The sequence below is a fragment of the Geospiza fortis genome, unplaced genomic scaffold, assembly GCF_000277835.1.
Source record: "Geospiza fortis unplaced genomic scaffold, GeoFor_1.0 scaffold55, whole genome shotgun sequence".
Classification (NCBI taxonomy): domain Eukaryota; kingdom Metazoa; phylum Chordata; class Aves; order Passeriformes; family Thraupidae; genus Geospiza; species Geospiza fortis.
The window spans coordinates 8878340-8899155 of record NW_005054308.1 but is presented as its reverse complement, the minus strand read 5'-3'; the positions used below and the strand labels follow the sequence as shown (position 1 = coordinate 8899155).

The window sequence follows — 20816 nt, the reverse complement described above, 5'->3', positions numbered from 1 at the left end:
TCACAAGTGTCACGTTTGTATGTAGGGGGAGCTGTCCTGGCTGGAATCTGTCATGGTGTCCTTGTGCTGCTTCCAGAAAGGGCCTGGCAAGCATTCCCTCGTGAGCACAGGGATTATTACCTCAGTAGTGAGTGTACCAGCTGAAAATCAGTACAAACCTGCAGGGGCTGGGTGCCTGCAGACACGTCCTCTGGGGTGTTTGACTGCAGCACAGGGGGGGCAGATTCCAGGTTCATGTTTGCATGAAATTTGGCTTTTGGTGAGTGAGGACTGAATGGAGATGCTTTAAGTGCATTAGACCTCAAGTGACTCCCCAAAATACTGATGCATTTCTGGTGATTTCTCTCTGCAGCATCAAGGGCTATGCCATTATCTTTGATAAGGCTGAACTGCTCCTTCAGCAGCCAGAGTGATGCTATTGAATGTACTGATGCTGTTTGGAAAAATGCCTCCCATCCACAAAAAAGTGTGTTTAAAGCTTTTTACATCTTGTGTATAAAAGGAACAACTGTCCTCTTTCCCAGGTACTGCTGCATCACCAGTACGCTGGAGAAACGTTGTACAGTGACTGAAAAGTGATAATTTTGGGTGCCTTTAACAGATTCTGCAGCTTTCAAATTAAAAATAGGGTGTTTGGATCAAATGCAGATATTTATTAGTTCTATGGTCTCCCCTAAATTTGGGGGGTATGGAAGGAGACACAGGTCATCATAGAATGGTTTGGAATGGAAAGGACCTTGAATAGAATCCAGTTCCACCCCCTGCCATGGGCAGGGACCCTTGCCACTATCCCAGGTTGCTCCAAGCCCCTTCAAACCCGGCCTTGGACACTTCCAGGGGGCAGCCACAGCTGCTCTGGGCAACTTGTGCCAGGGCCTTGCCACTCTTATAGCGAAGTTTCTTTCTAATATCTGACCCAAACCTATTTTCTTTCAGTGTAAAGCCATTCTTCCTTTGTCCTATCACTGCACTGTCCTAAGCCATTGTAAAAAGTCTCTCTCCAGTTTTCTTCTAGTCCTTCTTTAGGTACTGGAACATGTAATCTATGGAAAATCTATACTTGTCACACAATCTCATTCAACTTTCAGTTGCTGTTGCTTTTTTTTTTTTTTCCTGTGAGAAAAGTTGATAGTTTTCTTTGGAAACTCTCCCTTTTGGCTGGCAGCTCCAGTCACAATCCATGGCAGCAGATGCCTCAAGTAATGACACTGTGGTTTTCTGCTGTGTCCTGAAATGCCTCATTCTCAGTTACCTTCTACAGGGCAAGGGAATTTGGGATCTCATCTTGCTGTGGGCTCTCCTGGAGGAGCAGCTGGAGCTTTGGGGGATCCCATGGGTGGCTCAGGGCCCCAGACACGGGGCTGGCTGTGGCATGGGGCAGAGATCAGAGTTTCACAGAGCAATTAGGAGAATGGGGCGGGGTGATACTTCAATCTGAGAGCAACCACCACCCACACGGGGCATGTTTTTGGCCTCCTGCTGTCACTGCAGCCATGGGTGCTGGCACTTAGGCCGCCACACCCCTCGGCCAATTCTGGCACTATGGAGCCTTTGCTTCTGATAAAACATAAATAATAATTTTGCAGAGGGGAAAAAACACCGTGTTCTTGTGGCTTGCTGTTCAGCTGGGCTGGGTGGGAGTGAGGGTTGTTGGGGGCATGGAAGGGCTCAGCTCTCACTGAGGGGGGCAGGTGGTTGGTACCACTCACTGGAGCAGTGCTCAGGGGGTCCAGTGGCTGCACAGGATGGGGCAGAGCTACACAAGTGCAATCCTCAGTGCTCTCCCCTCACTGTCCACAGGAAAATGATCTCAGGACAGATTTTTCTTCCTCTGTTGAAATTCTGCTGTTTCAGTAGCCTAGTGACAGTCATTGTCTTTCATTTCCATGTGTGAGTTGAATCCAGAGTCAGAAAAATTTCTGCTTTGTTCCCAAACAATAGGGCTGTGTTGTTTTGCATGATGGCTCCGGCTTTTCAGCCGGTGTGCTGGGCTGTGCTCTTTGCTGTGGTCCCGCCTGATGCTCAGAGGCTGGAGAATACCCACAGTGAATCCTGGCAGTTGTGCAATGCTCCACACGGAGTAAAACTCCTTTCTAACCCCTGCAGGCGATCAGTTTACACCCTGAATGATGAGATTTTGATTACCCTTATCTAAGCTACAAATACTGAAAGGGAGGTGAAGTCAGCTGGCTCTGGGAAGGATCTATCCCAGCACAGATCTTGGTGGCCTTGGAGGCTCCAAGTGCTGGGCAGCTCCAGGGGATGTCGTGGTGCTTTGCCATGGGAAGTCCTTTCAGTGTGCAGATGTTACTTGCTGAGGCCTTGTAGATCAAACCCCAGCTCCTGCCATCCCCAGCCTCCAATTTTCAATGAGCAAAACCCGCCCAGGAGAGTGTTGACAGCAGGAAAGGCAGCTGTTTCCTGAGAGTCGGCAGGGAGAGCCTGTTGCCTCAATGCTGGATCTCCCTCTGAATGCAGAGACCAGTTCCAGCATCTCCAGCCCCACATGGCAGCAGTTGCAGCTTGGGGAGCAGCTCTGCTCTCCCAGCAAGAGCAGTTTCCCAGGGCAGCTTTATTCTTCTGTGAACAAAAGCTGTTGAGCTGCAGGGAAGCTCCTGGCTGGAAGGTGGGTCCTTTCCACAGCCAGGCTGAGACTGAGGGGTGGAATGAGACTGGGTTGTGTGCTGAACACTCGGATGCATCTCTCCTCTGGGTTCCTCTGTCTTCTATTTCTCATCTGGAAGAAAAAGTACATTAAAAAAAATTCAATCCAGCTTTAAGCCAGAGCTGCTTGTACTCCTCAGCCTGATTGGAGGGAAGGAGAACTGATAAGTTAATCAGTTTTCAAGGTCAGGAGAGATCAATAGGACCAGTCAGTCTGGTGTGCTGTGCAAATCAGATCCCAGACACAGCAGTGGTTCCTGGAGCAGGCCTGCCTGGGGGATAGCAGAGTTGTTTTTCCTTGTGGGAGGATCTCTTGCACTGCAGGGATGAGCTCCAGTATAAGACCAGGGATGAATAGACTGAATTAGGTGTGACCCAGAGGATAATGCAGCATTCTGCATCTTAATGTATCCATCTGTGAAATGCAAATAATAATAGGGGAACCCTGCAGGGATTCATTAGTCCTTTGAAGATGGCATGTGTTACACGCTATTATTGTGATCTTCTGAAGTTGGCCTCATCCCTGCCTTTTGGACCTACACCTCTCACTGTTGCTCACTTCCTGATTCATTTCCCCCTCCTCCCTGGCACTGTCAAGCCAAATCAGCAGTGGTGAAGGGCTGTCCAGGCCAGTCAGCCACATGTCATGGTGGCTCATGGCCTGGGAAGGGTTGCAAAGATGATTCTCATGCTCTGGCTCCAGCACAGGGGGCTGGAAGTTGCTGCCATGGCATTGCAGGTGTGACAAGGACACCCAGGAACTTTCTGTGCTGGAGGATGTTCAAGGGGTATGTGCTCAGTCCATAACCCCAGATGACTTCTGTGACTTTCAGATGAGAGTTAAAAAGGTGGATTTGGGTGGGAAGGGAAGCCTGGTGACAGGGAGGGGTGTGACCCATGAGACGCTGGCTCCAGAGGAGGTTGCAGCAGATGGGATTTAGGGGAAATTCTTAAATGCTCTCAGTGCACAGAGATTTGCAAAGCAATTATTCCAAATTAAGCTTATCTAGTTTGTCTTCTTCTGGTAGAGTAAGTTTGCCTGACACAGATATTTTTTTAGTGGTTTTTTTTTTATTCTTCAGTGAGGACTTGCTGTGCTCTGGGTGTGTTTCTGGAATGCATTTTACTGAGGCTTGGTGGATGCATAACATTCACTGTGCACTTGACTCAGAAGTGGATGAAATCAGGATTTGGCCTCCAGTAATTCCCCCTCGTTGGTGAGCAGCCAGAGTAGGAGTGCTCCAGGATGAAGGGAGTTAACCTGCAGCATTTTCAGGGATGCAGCCAGCAACTGTGACCTGCCAGCAGCTGGGCTGCACACCTCACACCATGCTGGGAGCCCAGCAGCCTCTGGGGAAAGACTTTTTACTGCATCAGACTGATGGAGCTCTGCTTTGGGCTCAGGAAACTTTCCTGGCTGAAGGGAAGGGACTGTGGTGGCCTTGGGTACCTGCAGTGTCAGTGGGATTGCCCAGAAATTCAAACTCACTTCCATCAGCTTGGGGTTCATTGGCTTCTTGGCTGATCAGCGCCTGGACTTTGGTCTTGGAAGGGCCAGAAAAGCTTTGTCCAGCATCATAAATCTTGTTGTTGCGTGGGATGTGTGGTGAGGAACCTCCTAAGCTCTGCTGGGATGGGTGAGACTTGTAGCTCCTCTTGCAGCAGAGTCTGGCCCAGAATGGGTGCATCAATGAGTGCCTTGGACAGGAAATCACCCTGTGTCTCTGAAATCCCTCTTTCTGGAATGCCTCACTCTGGAGGTATAAGAGGGTAGGTTTGGGTTGGGTATTAGGAAGAAAGTCTTTGTAAGGGTGGTGAGGCCCTGGCAGAGGTTGCCCAGAGGAGCTGTGGTTGCCCCTGAATCCCTGGAACAGGCTGGAAGGGGCTTGGAGCAGCCTGGTCTGGTGGGTGGTGTCCCAGCCCATGGCAGGGGATTGGAATGAGATGATCTTTAAGGTCCCTTCCAACCCAAACCATTCTGGGGTTCTATGAACTCATGAAACTGCTGAAGTTGAGAGCTCTGGATTCAGCTTTGGCTATGAAGCAAAGCAGCCTTTAGTCTGTGCTTGCTTTGTTAAATATGCCAAACAACTCTGTCTCTTCCCTCTTCTCCCTGAGGATCTCTGGGTTGGAGAGGGACACAGTGGTCAGCTGGAAAAGAAAGAAGTTTGAATATTTTATAGAAATTAGGTGTTGAGCAGTGGTGCTAATGGGGTTCCTCAGAAGAAGAAGAGAGGATGGGAGGTAAAAATTGCATCAATCAGGACAGAAAAGTACATCTATGGTGGGAATAGAGGCATGTCTGTAGTTTTATGAGGACAAATGGTGCTGTGGAAGAGACTGGCATTGCTGCCAGGGAAAAAGAGGGTAAAACATTGGCTGCAGATCCTCATCAGGGCTTTTTGTCCCACTGTGTGGTGGCTTTGGAGGCCTGACCCAAAACACTGCCTTGCTCTGGGGTGAGAATGGGACAGCTCATGTCCTCAAGCATTTAGGGCAACTTCAGAGCTGCTTGGGCTGGGGGCTGGCATTCAAACAGCGAAGAGCTACCAAAGCACAGATGGTTTAACAAAACCCACAAACCTAACCAAAAAAATCCCCAAGCAAACCCTCCCTCCGCTGCCTTAAAAAGAAATCCCAAACCAAAACAACCTGAAAAACCCCAAACCAAACAGCACCCCCAGCATCACCAGCCCAGCCAATTAATGCTGCCAGGAAGCTTTTCCCTGGTAAAAATATCCCTAAGTGATGCTAAACCCAATAGGAAGGAGGTACTGCCTGCAAAACAGTGCCATGTCACTAATGGGAAGAAAAACAACTTCCTGAGTGGACATGGCATCTCAATTATTTTTCTCTGTCTGTGGATATATTTTTGTGCAGGCACAGGTTGTGAGGGAAAGAAATATGGGAACATCAAAAAAGGGGAGAATGGCTGTAGGAAAAGTGTGATGTTCGTCACTAATTAGGGTATAAATCATTTGGCTGCTTATTGGACTCCCTTCCCATTCTCCTTGGGGCCCTGGAGAGGGAAGAGGTGAATGCCCACTGTGGCTGTGTCCTGCCTGCCATAGTGCTGGCCCAGCTTGCTGGCTGCAGGGTATTGTTTTTTGGGTTTTCAGCTGCCTAGGGGTTCCCTACATTTCATGTTATGCTTCTATTTTCTCCTGCATTTTCCTAGTTACTCCTTCATGATTATTTTTATCCTGATTCCTGTTTTCATAGCAGAATGTGGTGAAAAATAGACCCAGTGAGAGCTGTCCTACCAGGCACAGCATCATTATATGCTGTTTACTTTTCCAAATTTTTTAACTGAGACATGAACAAAAGAAACCTTTGCAATATCACTTCTTGCCCTCACCTGCTTTTCTCAGTGGCATTTTGCACTCCGGCTGTTTGGCATATATTTGTAAATTAATATTAGCTAGGAGCTGTGCTAAAAATATATTAATAAAGCATCAGGATCATCTCTCTTCCAGATCCAATCCTATGGGATATAAATTCCTATGGAAATTAATGGGCTGTCTGGATTCCAGTGCAGGATTGAGACTTCATGGTGTAGATGGATCAATACGGTGTAAATCGATCAATACAGGCAATCAAGGGAGTCAGGCAAGGTTTATGCTTAATACACTCCTGCTGTCATCCCTCATTGTGCCCAGGTTTGTGTAACACAAATAATCCTGCAAACCATGAGGCATTGCTTGGTCCTCTCCTTCCCTTCACATTTCACTCCATTACTGGGTTTTTTTAGGAGGTTGTTGTTGTGCAGTAGTAATTAGGCTGAGAATCCTTTTTATTTTTTTCCACTCTTGAGTTTTGTTACTGAGTGTGGATCTGGTTTTGGTATCAAGGTGGGTTTGGGCCATTCTGGGCTTCTCCCACATGTTGGTGTGGGTGTGATTGGTGGACAGGGGGCTGCATGGTGGGAATATGGGAGAGGGGGGTGGTCACAAGGCCGGTGTGGGGTCAGGACCTGTCTCTCCTTTTCCTTGTCACTCTGCACTGCCAGGCTGGGAGCTGCTCTTACCTGGCCAGTCTGACCTGATCTGGCACCCACTCTGCTTCCTTCAGGAACAGGGCAGTCAGCCAGCTGTCTTAAATCAGGGAATTGTTTCATTTCTCTGTCAGAATGGAACTTTTGGAGGAAAAGAAAATTTTAAGAACAAAACCCTTTTCAAAAATGCGCTTCCCGTTCCCAAACCCTCCCACCTCACGGCTGACTCATGGGCAGACGCCTCAGGAACAAATAGCATCTTTTGTTTTTTGTCCTTCAGATAGATTTCCAAGCTCTAACCACTTTTAAACTACCATACACTTTATTTTTCTTTTTGATTTTTCTCTTCAAGGATTTATTGACACATGCTCTGTCAGCTTAGTTTTCCTCTCTTCCTGTTGGCCTTCCCTCCAATTCCACGCCCAAATACGCATACAGGAATTATCTCATGATTCAGGACAATACACAGCTCTTCAGATCTGCCATGAACCATCTGCATGGCCTTGGGCACTTTGCTACTGTATTGCAAACTCTCCACTGTGAACCTGCACATGATTTCAGTTAGAGTCCAAGAGAAATGTTGGGGTGACCACACTCCAAATGAGGGCTGTGCTGGCTTGGCTTTGGCTCCAGTTGTGAACACAAGCAACTGCTCTGATCTGAGAAATGTGTGGCAGCAGTTTATTACAAGGATTTATACTGAGCTCTGCTGGCCTGTCTGGCCAGGCACATATGTCATGCAGAAGTATGTTTTCCTCCTCAGATGGTGCTGATCTGCCTCTCTGCACAGCCACAGCCTGTGCTCGAGCCCCTCATTGCTCTGCTTTGCTTGACTGACTCATTTATCCACCCCTTTCAAACCTTGCAAATGACTTTTCTCTCCAAATTCTTCTCTTTTCACTGGAGACAAGGCACACAGCTTCTTCCCACGTAAATCACATTCCAAAACTTTGATGTCATCTTTATTTTCCTCTCTCGGGACTCCTGAGAAACCTTGCACAGGATGATTACTTTCATCTTATCTCTTCTTTGGGAAAGCCCAGAGCAGGGCTGCTTTGCTGGACCCTTTAGCATCAATAACAACACACCTCAAAGAGCAGCATCTGTAATGGTCTGCCAGTCCCACCTGGGCTGAAGAATGGTTTTCACTAATAACACTGCCTCTTTATTTTTTTTTCCTGAAGACAACAGAAAGAAACTGAGAAAAGATGAGGATTTGGCAGTATGGTTTTATCATTAACACAGCTGCTATGAGAACTGTAGCATCAAACCCAAAGAATTTCAACCAAGCCTCAATCTTGATGTTTCCTGAATGTTTACTTTTCAGGTTCATACTGAGGTGCTTTAATAAAAGTAGACTGACTTCCAGAGGTTTGAGTGACCTGGCCTTCCTGTTGTCTCTTCTGCAGCCAAGTTATTAAAATCATTTCAGCTATTTGGTTGAGATATGAAAGGGTGTTTGTGGTGTGGTGGCTGGAGTCCCACTGTCTTATGACCCACCCTGAGGATGGCAAGAATCCCTCTGGCTGTGTGGGGGATCTAAAGTGATCTATTTATAATTTTCTTACCTTGACAAAATGCAGGGAGTGACTCAAATATGTCCCATCCTTATGGAAATTAATTGTGTTAATGGGATCATTAGAATTTAGAGTAGTGTCAAACTGGTTTTTTCAGCTAATGATGGTTCTTGGGAAGGTTATGTCATAAGGAAGGCGGAGAACCTGGTCACCTATATATACGTGATCAGCCCTGAGCCCTTTCTTTGGGTTTCATTGAGCAATGCTCTAGTAGAGTCAACATAGGCAAACAGCTGCCAGCACCCTCACCATGAAAATAGGAGGTGCCTCGGTGGTCCTTGCTCTGGCATTTTTCTGCTTCTTCTCAGGTCAGTAATTTGTGATGTTCTCTGTGCTGGAATCTGGGACTGGCAGAGGACACAGCCTGGGAGTTACCATAAAGACAGAGAGAGGATTAGAGAGCCCTTGCTTTGTAAAAAGCCTGGTGGTATAGCAGAAGACCACAATTTTTTTGTTGTTGTTGTTCTGCATGTATTGGTTTGATATAACATGTCTTGTTAACTACTCTTTCTTTTTCATGTAGAAATAGTGAAGTAGTATTGGTAGATGAAAGCATCTATTTTTAGTAGAATTAACAGTTTAAGAAGAAAACAAAAAAGCCAAACCCCCATTTATCTAAGTGGAAGAATACCAATTTCCAACCAGGCTGAATTCTTCTGTAAAAAGCCCAACTTTGAACAAAAATGTAATACAATTTTTTGTAAATTCAGAAAAATGGTAATGTCTTGTCAACACTTGCTAAGGAAGGCATTTTCACATGGCTGCAGTAATTTGGCTACAATAGATAGACTTCAGCAGGAGTTAGGTTTGAAGCAATGGTCTTTGAATTTCCTGCCAGTTTCTATTGAAAAAGTGCTAATGTAAGATTTCTTCACAGTTCCTTGCAATGCCACTGATGATGCAAAGGAGGATGAAACATAATATACCAGCTTTAAGTGGCTTAGTAAAAAGAAATAGGTATCAGCTGCTCACCTGCTGACTCATTATTAATTTGATAATTTGTGTGAAGTACTGCAAATGGAATGGGCCTTGAAAAGGAATTTGTCATTTTGGACAAACAACAATGGCCTGATAGTTCTGATATCCCAATTTTAAGGAATGGTGAAGAATGCCAAAAATGTTTGTGTGGGTTTGATGCAGCTACCCAGGCAGGGGTGTAGAATAATGGATAAACAGTTACTGGGCCATCCTTGGAACTTGGATTTCAAGCCTGAGAAAAGTAATGCAGTAAAGAGGGGCACAAAGACACTAAAAAAATGGATGTGATTTTTGCATTTGAATGACAAAAAGTGCAATGTTCCAGAAAGGACTGGGCATTAGAGAATTTCTATCAGTGTGAAATAATGCATTGGATTAGCTTTTATCAAGAGGTATTTGGATGGATTAGGAAGCTGCATCAAGTATTTTAATTAAATGCTTTTGCTTTAAAATTTCCCTTCAAAGATTTTTGTATGGTTTCATTGTTGGTTTTTCTGTCACAGATGTTGCCAGTCAAGCTTCGATTAAGGCGAGTCCAACCTTTTCTATTCTGCTTCTCCCTTTGTTTTGCCAACTTACAGTGCTTTAATGCATGCTTTCAGCAAAGTCCATTTAGATGCACTATACTTAGATATTATAAAGCTTTTTCAGTGGTGGAAAAAGCAGTGAATCTCTCCATATTTAGAGACAACACTTAGGTAATATGGCAATGGCTCCAGCTGACAGTGTGTGTTTGGTGCATGATGATGAGAACATATCCAAACAGCTCTGGGCTGGAAATCTCATGAAATGATGTTAGAAATGGCATGAATTATATTTTTAATGATATTTTAGAATGTAGCTTCTGATCCAGCAGAAACCCCTGCTTCTGATAATTCCTGAGTTTCATAATTAAAAGAATTAAGGCAAGTCCTTTGAGTCTCAGAAAATAATTTGATTCAATGACTTAGAAGTCAGTTCCATTCATGTTTTAATCAAGCAAGCTTGTCTCCTTGGTAAAGATCCTTTTGGGAAACACAGTAGCCAAAAATAACTAAACGGTTCATTGCTTCTCCCTGGTCTGCATCTCAGTTACCCAGCAGAAGATGCAATGGGCTGCTGCAACATTGCACAATATTACTGCTCTGCTTCCTGAGAGGGTTGTGCTTTTCTGTGCTTGTCTTGCATGTGAATCACTCTTCAGTCACTCTGGCCCGTTCATTCCTCTTGCATCCCTCTGGCACTTCCAGGATTGTATTTTCTGCTCTTGGCTAACGTTATAACATGCAGTCCTCTGCTGTAGCGGGCAGCAATTTGCAGCTGTATGTAAATTAAACTTGTTCCTTAAATATATATTCCTTTCCCCGTGATTAATGGTTCTTGCAATGAGTTTTGAACTTTCTCGTTGTCTTTTCTGCCTCGGGAGCCATGAGCAGGGCTCGGGGTGCAGCCTGTGCCACGTGTGGTGTGTGGCCAGGGATGGGCAGGAGGAGCGTGGTTTGTGTGAGCAAACTGGTGCTGCTGAGAGCCTGCAGCACACCCAAAAAAGATTCAGTGTGAACAAACAGTTCTCAGGATCTTGCTGGGAGCCTCCACTGATTGCCCTCCTCTGTGCTTTTCAGAATGAATGCAGGAATATTTGGTCGCTCCTGCGCAGCGGGAAGTATTCCTGTCCCATCACCAGGGAGCCCTTCAGCAGCCCAAATAAAAAAGGAGACCTCAACAAGTGCATGATGTGCCAAAGGCTGCTGTGAGTATCAGCTGCCTGCTGGCTCCAGGGGCAGCCCTGCCCACCCAGCATGTCCTCTCCTCCTGTAGCAGGGAGCCAACTCTCTGGAGGCTCTGTGCTATAAAGTGATTGTCCCTGGCCAGCCAGACCAGTTTGTAGCTCTTCAGCAAACCTGTGAACCCAGTAACTCTTCCCAGCTCATCACATGATGGGGACTCACCACAGCACGTGAGGAACAAATGCAGAGTGAAAACTTACACAGATTAATCTCTTTCCATAGATGGTGTTTCTTAGGATGGGGAGAACTGGCTATCAGGCAGGGAGAAAGGGTGGCACAGTGACCCCAGAGCAGGTGTTGAACACCCTGGACTGTATCAGGGAGCTGAGCCCTGCTGCTGGTCTGTGCTGCTGCCTTGTGCAATGGGGAGGTGGGGTTGGCTGGGCTGGCCTTTAATCACCCCCTGCTTTGGCTTTGTGTCCAAGCACTGTATGCTGCCCCGTCATTCACTCCTCCTTTTCTTGCAGGTAAAGAGACTCAAAAACCCAAGGGAGTGGCGGAAAGATGGACAGGAATGTGAACTCCTTGGGAAAGGTGAGGTGAAGCACGGCTGCTGAAGCCAGTTTTATTGGCGGTGACATCTCGTCTGCTGCCTCTGACCCGCTGCCCAGGGTGCTTCCTCGTCTGCAGCGTGGGAAAGAGCCCTGCAAAAGGGGAGCAGGGCAAACGTGCCCAGCCTTGGGAAGAGTCTGAGGCTTTGTGTCATCCTCCAGCATAAAAGAAACCAAAATTCCTGGTGGCTCCTCCCAGGCAATCACGGCAGCCCCAGTGTGTGCCTGACCCAGAGCCTGGATGAGGAGGATGCCTGCCTGTTTATAAGGCACCACTGGAATCTGGCAAATATTTAATAGCAAGGTTGGCACATGTGAGCTCTGACTAGGGCAGGGTGTGGGAATAGGCTGGCTCTAATTGTCCCTTGTTTATCTTGTTGATGCACCTGTGGTTTCTTTTAGCCATAGCTGTTTTTCTAGATAGCAGGTCTTTATGTGGAGGGAGCTGTCCTTTTAGCCTTGGGTTTTTTTCTAGATGGGAGCAAATTGGTTTCCATCAGATAGTGTTGGTTGTGGTGATTGATTTATTTTTTTACATCTGGTTAAGCAGGGTAGCTTTCTGGCTCTTGTGTGTCTGGACAAATTAAAGGCTTTGTAAGGCATAGCTGTCCTAAGGGAGATCTTTTTTTTTTAGACATCTGACTTGCCAAAGTGTGGTCCTGAGGCATCAGGACAGTTTTACAGTGTCAGGAACAGACCTACACTGAATTTCTTTGTTAAGCCATAGATTTTCTGTCTGGCTTTTGGCAAGTAATTTTCTAGGCTTGACTTCCCCATCTGCAGAACTGGGATAAGCTATCGAGCCATCTCCTCTACATGGCGTGAGAGGAAAAATGTATTACAGATCACATAAGAGATAAGGTTGTAAGTGCTGCATAAATGAACCTGAAGACCTCGCATGTTCCATATGCTTCTTATGCTCCAGACTTGCCCTGAAACTTATAGGAAAGCTGTTCAGAGAAAAGTAAAGGCTGGGCTGAAATGCTTAAGCAGGCTTTGCTACAAAAGCCTTTTGTGAAATAGAGTGCTTTGGTTCAATTAACACATACCATCATCTTAAGTGGAAGGTAAAAACATCCACCTCTTACTCTCATATATCTGGCAATAGGAGGTGTTCAAGGATTATATTTTCTTATGCCTGCAGCTTCATTTTTTTTGCTGTGCATGGGTTTTAAATTTTTTTAATTTTAGTAGCGCGTTCTCTCATGAGAGATGGGAAAACTGACTTTCTCATTTAAAATTCACTGAAGTTGTGGATTTTATACTTACAGCAGAGCTTAGGTCCTTCGGGCAGGCTCTTGCATGTGTTATCTGTTAGAAATAGCAACAAGGCTACCCTGGATGCGAAAGACAGATCTGCTGATCCAAACATACAGATTTATTTGTTTTATGCTGCATGTTACGGTTTTCCACCGAGTTACGCCTCAAGGAAGCAAAATAACATTTGAAATGTAATTCATTGGGTGGATTATCCTTTGTGGATTTGTGGGAGATGTGCCTCTCTGTCAGCATATCTGTGTCAACCCATGCTTTTGGTGTTTGCACAGGATGAGTGTCAGGAGTTTCGGGATCTATTCAAGAGAGGGAAACTCTCCTGCACCAGGGAGAACGACCCTGTCCGGGATGCCTCTGGGAAGCAGCACAGCAACAAGTGCATCATGTGTGCAGAGAAGTTGTGAGTAAAGGAGAGGAGTGTGGGAAACCTCTCTTCCCTCCCTGGAGCACCCTGGTATTCACTTTCTCATCTCTCTTCTCTTCCAGCAAAAGGGAGAATGAGCAGAAGTTATCTAAAAACAGACAAGGAAAAGATAAGGTGAGATTAAAGTATTAGGCAGGTCAATATGGAACTTTATTGGATTTTCACCCAAGACAGAGGAAAGGGAATGTTATTCTACTCTGTTGCTCTTTCTCCTCTGACTTAATTTTGAGATCCACTTTCCTTACATTCTTTATTTCTTATTCATGCTCTTGAATCCCTCAAGTGAACAACATGTGCCTGAATATTATGGTCTGTCCCAGTGACCCATGGATCTAGGGGCAGGTAAATCCTGACAGAGCAGGAAGCCAGGTGTGCTGTGCTGTCCCAAATTTCAGCTCTCAGGTGGAGAGGTCAGTTCTGCTGAGGCTGCTAATTAGGTGGAAAAGGAAAATGTGTGAAAAGCCCCAAATCTGAACTCTGCACAGCTTCAGAGATCGTTGTGTTCTGGGAGATGTCAGCCCTGCACTATCTCCAGGCCTGTGGCTCAGTTTTAGCTTTATTTTGTTGGAAACTTTTTGTTCTCATGGAGGTGTGATTTGCCACCTTCTCCCTGGCATGCTGCAGCCTCCATGTTGCTGTGCACTGATGCTTTGCTGGCAAAAGCAGCCCAGTAAAGGGAAAATAGTTGCTTTCCACCACTTTCCTCTTGATTCCTGCTATGGTAGGGACTGATGCGGCCCCCTTAAGCCTCAGTCTTGGGGATAATCCTGTTTTAGTGCTTTTTCTAATGACTTTGGCACCAAAAAATAGAAGCGTAAGTGAAATTTGCTGATGGCAAAGCTGGGAGCCAGTATCAGCAGAGGAGGATCAGCAGATCACTCAAGACTAATTGGATAGTGCTGAGGCCTGGAGTAATAGAAACAAGATAAAATGTAATGGCAGTGCAAGATCACACAGTCAGTGCTTAACAAGAATTCCTACTCATTGGCTAGAAGTGACAAAGGATAAGAAAGCCCTGCATTTATTAGTGGGTCAGGGATGTTACAGGCCATGAAAAAGGCAAATGCACGACTCAGATGTACTCGGTGAGATTTTTGCAGCAGAGGTCAGGCCTGAACAGGACTCCAGAAATGCTGGCTCAAAGAGAAAATGTTTGAGAGGCTCTTAGGGGAAGGCAGATCTGTCGGCAGAGGATTGGGCTGCTGAGTTTGGCTGGTCCCAGGGAACAAGGAGAGCTTCCCTGGGCTTGTTGGGAAGGGAAAGCATTGCCTGAACTGTGCAGGAGTGTGAGCTGGTGGTGGGGAGAAGCAGTGAGGCTCGTGGGGAGCCCCTCTGGAGTCGGTACAACGCTGATTTCTGATGGGACAATGCTTTATGGCTGTTGGCACAGCAGGAGAGGCTCATCCAGGACCAGATCATCTCTGCTACCTGTGGCTGGGGTGGCTCTAGGGAAATGTGGAGCTTTGTACTCAGAATGGTTTTCCAGCATTACCCTCGTGGGAAAGCTGAGGAGCTGGAGGCTGGGGTGCCCTGGATGGGATGCAGAACAACACTGGGGAAACCTTCCCCTGGCAGAGAGGATGAGGTGTTGTAAACTTCTGAGCAAAGCAAGGGGTGAGGCCAGTGACCTGCCGAGGACCTTCATGCGAGCCAGCAAAACTGTGCACAAAATGGGCAGAAAATTGCGAGTGTTAAAAGCTGTTTTTAAAAAAAGAAAAGGGTGAGCGGAAGTCACTTCCTTACCCTTTGTACTTGCTGTTTGGAACTGCCTATTGCAGTATGGGAAATAGTTGAAATGAGGGGGACTGAATGTTTCCATCCGTGTTACATAACAGGGGCAGGTTAACACAGTTTCTGTACAGCAGTTTTGAACAAGGAACAAATTAATCATCCACTCTCCAAACAACCTTCCTGTGCTCGTGGGCTATTAAGTGTGTTTGCATTGTGCTTTTATGTTTTAACTGCTGCCTCTTGATTGACACGTCTCAAAGTGTGGCTGGTTTGGAGGATCCTACGCGCTTTGTAAAGAAAATTATCTTGAGCTACAATCTGGGAAAAGGCTGTAGCTGTGTATTAAGGCTGTTGGGAGAAAAGGGAGTGACTTCATTGCTGTATCGGTCACATCACTGGCATGCTTTGGATAGCCCAGCCAGGAGAATAATAATTAGTGGGACCATAGCATAGAAAACTCCCAACACGTGCTGTGCCGGCAGAAGGACACGGAATTTTTCTGACTCACCCCTCCGTTTATATGCTAAGTGGCTGGTACTGCACACCCTCTTCTCTCACCCCCACCCAGACTCTCCTGTGATGCATTTGTGATGGTTCCATGCTTTCCTGGCAGGAAAACCCCAGGTTTCTAAGGATCTGATCAATAAGGCAAGGAGGACAGAGTGCCCTAACCCTGCCCTCCTTCCGCAGGATGACTGCAGCGAGTTCCGCTCCCAGTTTGAAGCCGGCGGCGGCCGCCTGTCCTGCACCAGGGAGAACGCCCCTGTCCGGGATGCCTCTGGCAGGCAGCACATCAACAAATGCCTCATGTGTGCTGAGAAGTTGTGAGTACTTCTTCCCCTGAGCAGCAACAGCCAAGAGGGAAACCTCTGGCTGCAAAACTGCAGCTTCTGCCTGTGAAGCTGCCTCTGGGCAATGCCTGGGGGAGTCCTGACTCCCTGGCCCTCTAAGAGATGCTCTGGCAGTAGGGCTCCTCTTCCCCTTCCCTTTCAGCACTGAGGGCCCAAAGGCAGGTGAGAAGAGTGTGTTATAGAGGAGGAGAAGCAAAAGTGACAGAGAGCAGCCCCTTTCCCAGGGGACTGTCGGGCATGGGCAGCTCCTGAGGAGTTTCTCATGTGTGTACTCTGCCTTCCAGATGCTCTCTCTCTAGTCCCATAGAGCATGTGTAGAAGCAAACCTGATATGAAAGGGAACTGGGAACCTGGATGTAGCATACAGTGGGAATTTGGAGGAGAAAGGGAGAAGCGTTAGGGGGTGGGAATTAGGAACAGAACCACCAGGAACAGGAACTGTGGATGGGGAGGTGGGACCTAGTGCTATGACACTGTCTTACACTGACACTGCCCCTGGGTGCTGGTGGCACTCACACTACCATAGCACTCCATTTTTTTCTCTTCTTCCAGCAAAAAGGAAGCTCAAAGAGGGGGTGGAACTCTCCAGCGCAACAAATTGCCTGCTTCAGAGAGGATAAAGCAGGTGAGATGGAGCTCAGAGCCCATGCAGAGCTCAGAAAGGGTCTGGTGAGAGTCTGTGGGATCAGGACAGCCAGGGGACTGCCTGTGGTCAGCCTGGGGTGATCAAGGTGTTTAGGATTTTGTAGCCAGCTAATCATGGGGGAGAAGCTTTTGTATTGCAAAGCCTCCCTCATTTGTGGGATGGACCCGGGTGAGCGTACAAACTGGACATGTTTGCACCTGACAGAACTGCCCCTCTCACTTTCCAAGTGATGTGATGTTATATGAGAGATAAAGAGCAGGTTCAGACTCCCCACAATCCTATAAACCCCTGGATGATAACATTTGTTGGGTATGGAGTGCATCAAACCTGCTACTTTAAGAACAGAATTCTTTGGGTCTGGGAGGATGAGGGGGCAGGGCAGGAGCTACTTTAGCTTTTTTTCCCTAGTTGCATAGAAGTTGTTTCTGTGGTTGTTGAGTGTGTTCTGCCCCTTTTGCAGAAGAACTGTGGTGGCTCAAGGCAGGGTGTAAACGAGAGGCGTCCCTTCTCCTCGGGCAGAGGGTGAGTTCAGCAGCACCTGGGCTGGCAGCCTGTCCCCACACACACCACCAGGCCTGGCACTGGTTTCTGCCCCCTTCCATGTACTTGTCTTTTTTAGGGGTGGTTTCAGGAGATTAATTGGAGCAAGAATAGTTTGACAGCACAGTAGCAGCATGGCCTGGGATGGAGCAGTGCACATTGTGCTGTTTGGTGCTCACTACAGCTCTTCCTACGGGCTGAGCTGGTGCTGAGGAAGAGACACACACTGGGGCATGTCCCTCATGCAACCGTTTTGGCCTTGATGTTCTGTGTACGAAGCACCAGTGATTGCTATGCTCAGAATCCCTCTCAGGACACTCTGTTCACTAAAACCTGTCTCCTGGCAGTGCACACGTGTGTGCCTGGCCCTGGCTCAAAGGCAGTGCCTGGTGCACCACGTGCTTTCTGGGCAGGAGCTGTTTGTTTTGTAGCTGTTGGCCCTGAGCAGGACTCAGCTGCTGCTTTTTCTGAGGCACACTGAGATTTCTTGCTTTTGCCTGGTGCAATTCCTTCATGTCCCCCTTCCACCAAGTGCTGGCAGCAGGCACAGGCCTGCAGAGCCCAGGGGTGGTGGTGCTCTCAGGCTGATGAGGGGCCATGTCCTGCTCTTGGCTTCCTCCCTTTCAGCACCTTCCTGGGGGGCTTCCCTCCCTCTCCTCTCCTGTGGGTGGGTGGATGCCATGGTGCAAACAGCCCTCGTGGGGATCTGCAGGGCGGGTGGGTTTGCACTCTGCTCCCCCTGTTTGGAAGGAGGAGGTGCTGAACTGTATCTCTGCTCTCTCTGCCAGCCCACAAGTGCAGCGTGGCAGGAACTGCAACCGGCCACCAGGCCGCAAGTCACAGAGCAGAGACAGCCACGAGGACCCCACGGTAAATCCCCCTCCTGCCCCTCGGTGGGCAGCTGTGTGGGCACACAGGGGGCTCCTGCCCCTCGGCTGGCAGCTGTGTGGGCACAAATCCCCCTCCTGCCCCTCGGGGGGCAGCTGTGTGGGCAGAAACAGGGACCTCTCCCATGGGGTGCTCCTCTGCTGGTGCTGAGCCTCCTTTCCCAGCAGCTTTTCCTGTTCTTGCTTTAACCCTGAAGCTTTTCACTTGGCCCCATGTCCTTGGAAGAGTTTGAATGACTGAAAGTATCTGTAGCCTGCTGAAAGCCCCTGTATCACCTGGCATGGAAACAGAGGGAAGGGTTTGGCTCCTTGTGGAAGTCCCCCAGCTCTGGGGATGTGGGTCTTCAGCTCAGGTTGGAATCCTGCCCCACATATAGCCAAAATAAGGTAAAGAGTGCTGCCTCCCCATGCTGAGAAGGTGTGAGATAAAGGCCATGGTCAGAGCAGGGTGGTGGAGGTGACCAGGGGATGAGGACAAGTTTGGCAGAAGGAAGGAGTGCTAAAGGGGGAAACACTGAGTGGTAGATGACAACTGTGTATGGAATACTGTAGGAGGAAGGTGGGGGTGTCTGCTCTCCCTTCTCATGAGAAGAAAATGGAATAGTTCCAACAAAGCTAAAAGTGGAAAATGTGAACTAATAAGAGAAAATAAGTTACTGTAAAAAGGGTGACTAAACTGTGGATCTCGCTATCACAGGGTGTTGTCTAGAGGTAGGATGGTTAAAAAATACCTGATGTTTTAATCCCTCCAGACTTTTCATACATAATTTAAATAGCATTCTGGAAGAGATGGGAAATGTGTTTCTATGGATTTGGAGGGATCTTACTACCAACTGCTTCAACTCTCTCTGAAGACTTTGCCACTAACCACTCCAAGAAAATTTGAGTTAAAAACCCAAAAGGTAGTTCAGGTGCTGCAATTTTGATGCATTCCAGAGGAAGCATTAGGTGTAATAAAGCCAATCTGCTTCAGGGCTTAGTGGTATTTCCTGGTAGCACTGGAGTGGATGCCGATGAGCCTGACAGACCAGAGGTGATTCAGGGAGCAGATCTGCTCCTCTCCTCTTTGCAGGGCCACTTGTGGGTTTTGTCACAGACAATTCCCAGAGCCAAAGGAGTGGTGGCACTGGCTGCTGGCACCTGTGATGTGTGGGGCTGCTGGAGGGGTGGCCTCCTGCCCTGGGCTGTGGTGCAGGTGGCAATGTCTGGTGCGTAGGAAGGCATCCAGCAGAGGATTGCAAAGGTCAGCACTGTCTGCTCTCACGTCACTGATAATTACCCAGATGAGGGAGGAAGCAGCACATTATGGAAATTAGCAAGTGACGTTTAACCAGCAGGTGCTATCACAGCACCCCAACATCACCAAAACCTCCCCTGTGCTGCCTGGCATGAAATCCTCCTTCCCTGGGGTGTTCCTGCTGCTGATAAACCATCATTTTTGTGCTGAATGCTGCATCTCCAGGTGGAGGGGGAACTGCAATGTTCTCTCAGACCCATCGCACCATTTGCAGCTGTTGCAGCACATTTTGTAGCACTGGAGAAAGGGCTTGGGAACCCATTAGTCGCTTCTTCGTCTCGGATTTTTTTCTGTTCCTGTGGCTGAGGAAGGGGCTGTGCGTGCCAGGGACCAGGCTGTGCTATCCCTGACCTCTGCTGTCGGAAATCTGCTATGACTGTACAAACACCCTCTCCTCTCCGAGGGTGCGAGAGGCTTTTTGGGGGATCCCTACAGGTCACTCCTTGTCCTGTCGCTGCGTGCTGGCTGTGCCACGTGTGGTTTATAGGGAAAGCTGTGTCTGAGCGTTCCCGTTGCCGTGCTGGGAGGCAGCAGGAGGGCACCCCCGTTAGTCACAGCCGCCGGTGGCCCCAGCGCGGTGGGCGGCAGGAGCGCTGCGTGCTGCACCGCCCGCGGGCAGCGCCAGCTCTCCTGGCGCTCCGCCTCGGCTCCGGCCAATGGCTGCGGCTCAATCCTTGGAGATAAATGGTGTCAGCATGCCGATAAGGAGGGCTAGGTGCAGGTAGAAGATGGATGCACTTTGAGAGAAATAAACCTTGCCCCGGACCGTAGTGTTGGGGTGGGTTGGTGAGCGCAGAGTGAGGGCTCTCTACCCCAAAGCTTGGCTGGCTGGTCCAACAAGAGACATGATGTCTTTCCAAGTGTGGCCTGGCGAGGTTTGGTTTGTGAGCTCCTTCAGGTCATGTAAAGGAGGGTCTAGCAAGTGAACTGTCACCAAATGTGATTTCTTTCTCTCTTCAGCTGGACTGTGATCGAATTCTACATGGGGTAAAGGGTGGAAGGATTTTCTGCAGCGAATCCTCACAACCAGTCTGTGGCACTGATGGGAAAACATACAAAAATGAATGTGACTTGTGTTCAGCTGCCATGTGAGTAGGCGGAGAGATTTCAGTAATACAGGGCCATCCACCATTCCCGAGTGTCTTTTGCAGAACAGTGTTTGTTTTGATACATCATGACTCACTATCAAGTGTGTCCTTGGTGCTTTGCTGTTAAGCAAACATAGATCAAAATGCCTGAGATTAATCTGATGACAGCTAATTAAGATACACAAGTTGCCAGGGTCCCCTATTCCCTCTCTACCCAATCATGAAATTGTTTGGGGAGTAATAAATGCCATCACATTGGAAGTAGCATCAAAGCATTAAGGAGCCCACAGAGGACTGTCATGCCAGCAGCTGAGAGCTGTGGCATTGCAAGTGAATAATAAGCAATGTCTTGTCCTCCCTTTGCAGGAGAGCTTCAAACTTCATCACGGTAAACTATCGAGGCGAGTGCCGAGAGCCTGGCCCTGCAGTGGTAAGCAGCAAACCACAGCTGGGCTGCCAAACATCAATCTCTGCCTTTCCCCTGGTGGAAATTCCCCACTGGCACCATCTCAGCCTGTGGTGACCTGATCCAGGCAGCCAGAATAGG

The 20816-nt window shown here is 47.9% G+C and overlaps 1 protein-coding gene across 2 annotated transcripts in view; it reads left to right on the top strand.

Moving 5' to 3' along the window:
• The first annotated feature begins 25 nt into the window (after window positions 1-25).
• LOC102039230 (serine protease inhibitor Kazal-type 5-like) overlaps window positions 26-20816 on the top strand; it is a 24254-nt gene continuing 3463 nt past the window's right edge. The window contains exons 1-13 of one of the 2 annotated variants that reach the window (XM_005418780.1): window positions 26-127; window positions 353-468; window positions 9717-9742; window positions 10815-10942; window positions 11447-11513; window positions 13078-13205; window positions 13292-13343; window positions 15651-15784; window positions 16364-16436; window positions 16918-16979; window positions 17786-17867; window positions 20142-20269; window positions 20636-20699. In XM_005418780.1, the coding sequence (XP_005418837.1) occupies window positions 11484-11513; window positions 13078-13205; window positions 13292-13343; window positions 15651-15784; window positions 16364-16436; window positions 16918-16979; window positions 17786-17867; window positions 20142-20269; window positions 20636-20699 (753 nt within the window). In that variant the 5' untranslated portion in view covers window positions 26-127; window positions 353-468; window positions 9717-9742; window positions 10815-10942; window positions 11447-11483. Of the gene's footprint in view, window positions 128-352; window positions 469-8418; window positions 8544-9716; window positions 9743-10814; window positions 10943-11446; window positions 11514-13077; window positions 13206-13291; window positions 13344-15650; window positions 15785-16363; window positions 16437-16917; window positions 16980-17785; window positions 17868-20141; window positions 20270-20635; window positions 20700-20816 lie in introns of those variants that run through there. The other variant, XM_005418781.1, reaches the window with a different exon arrangement.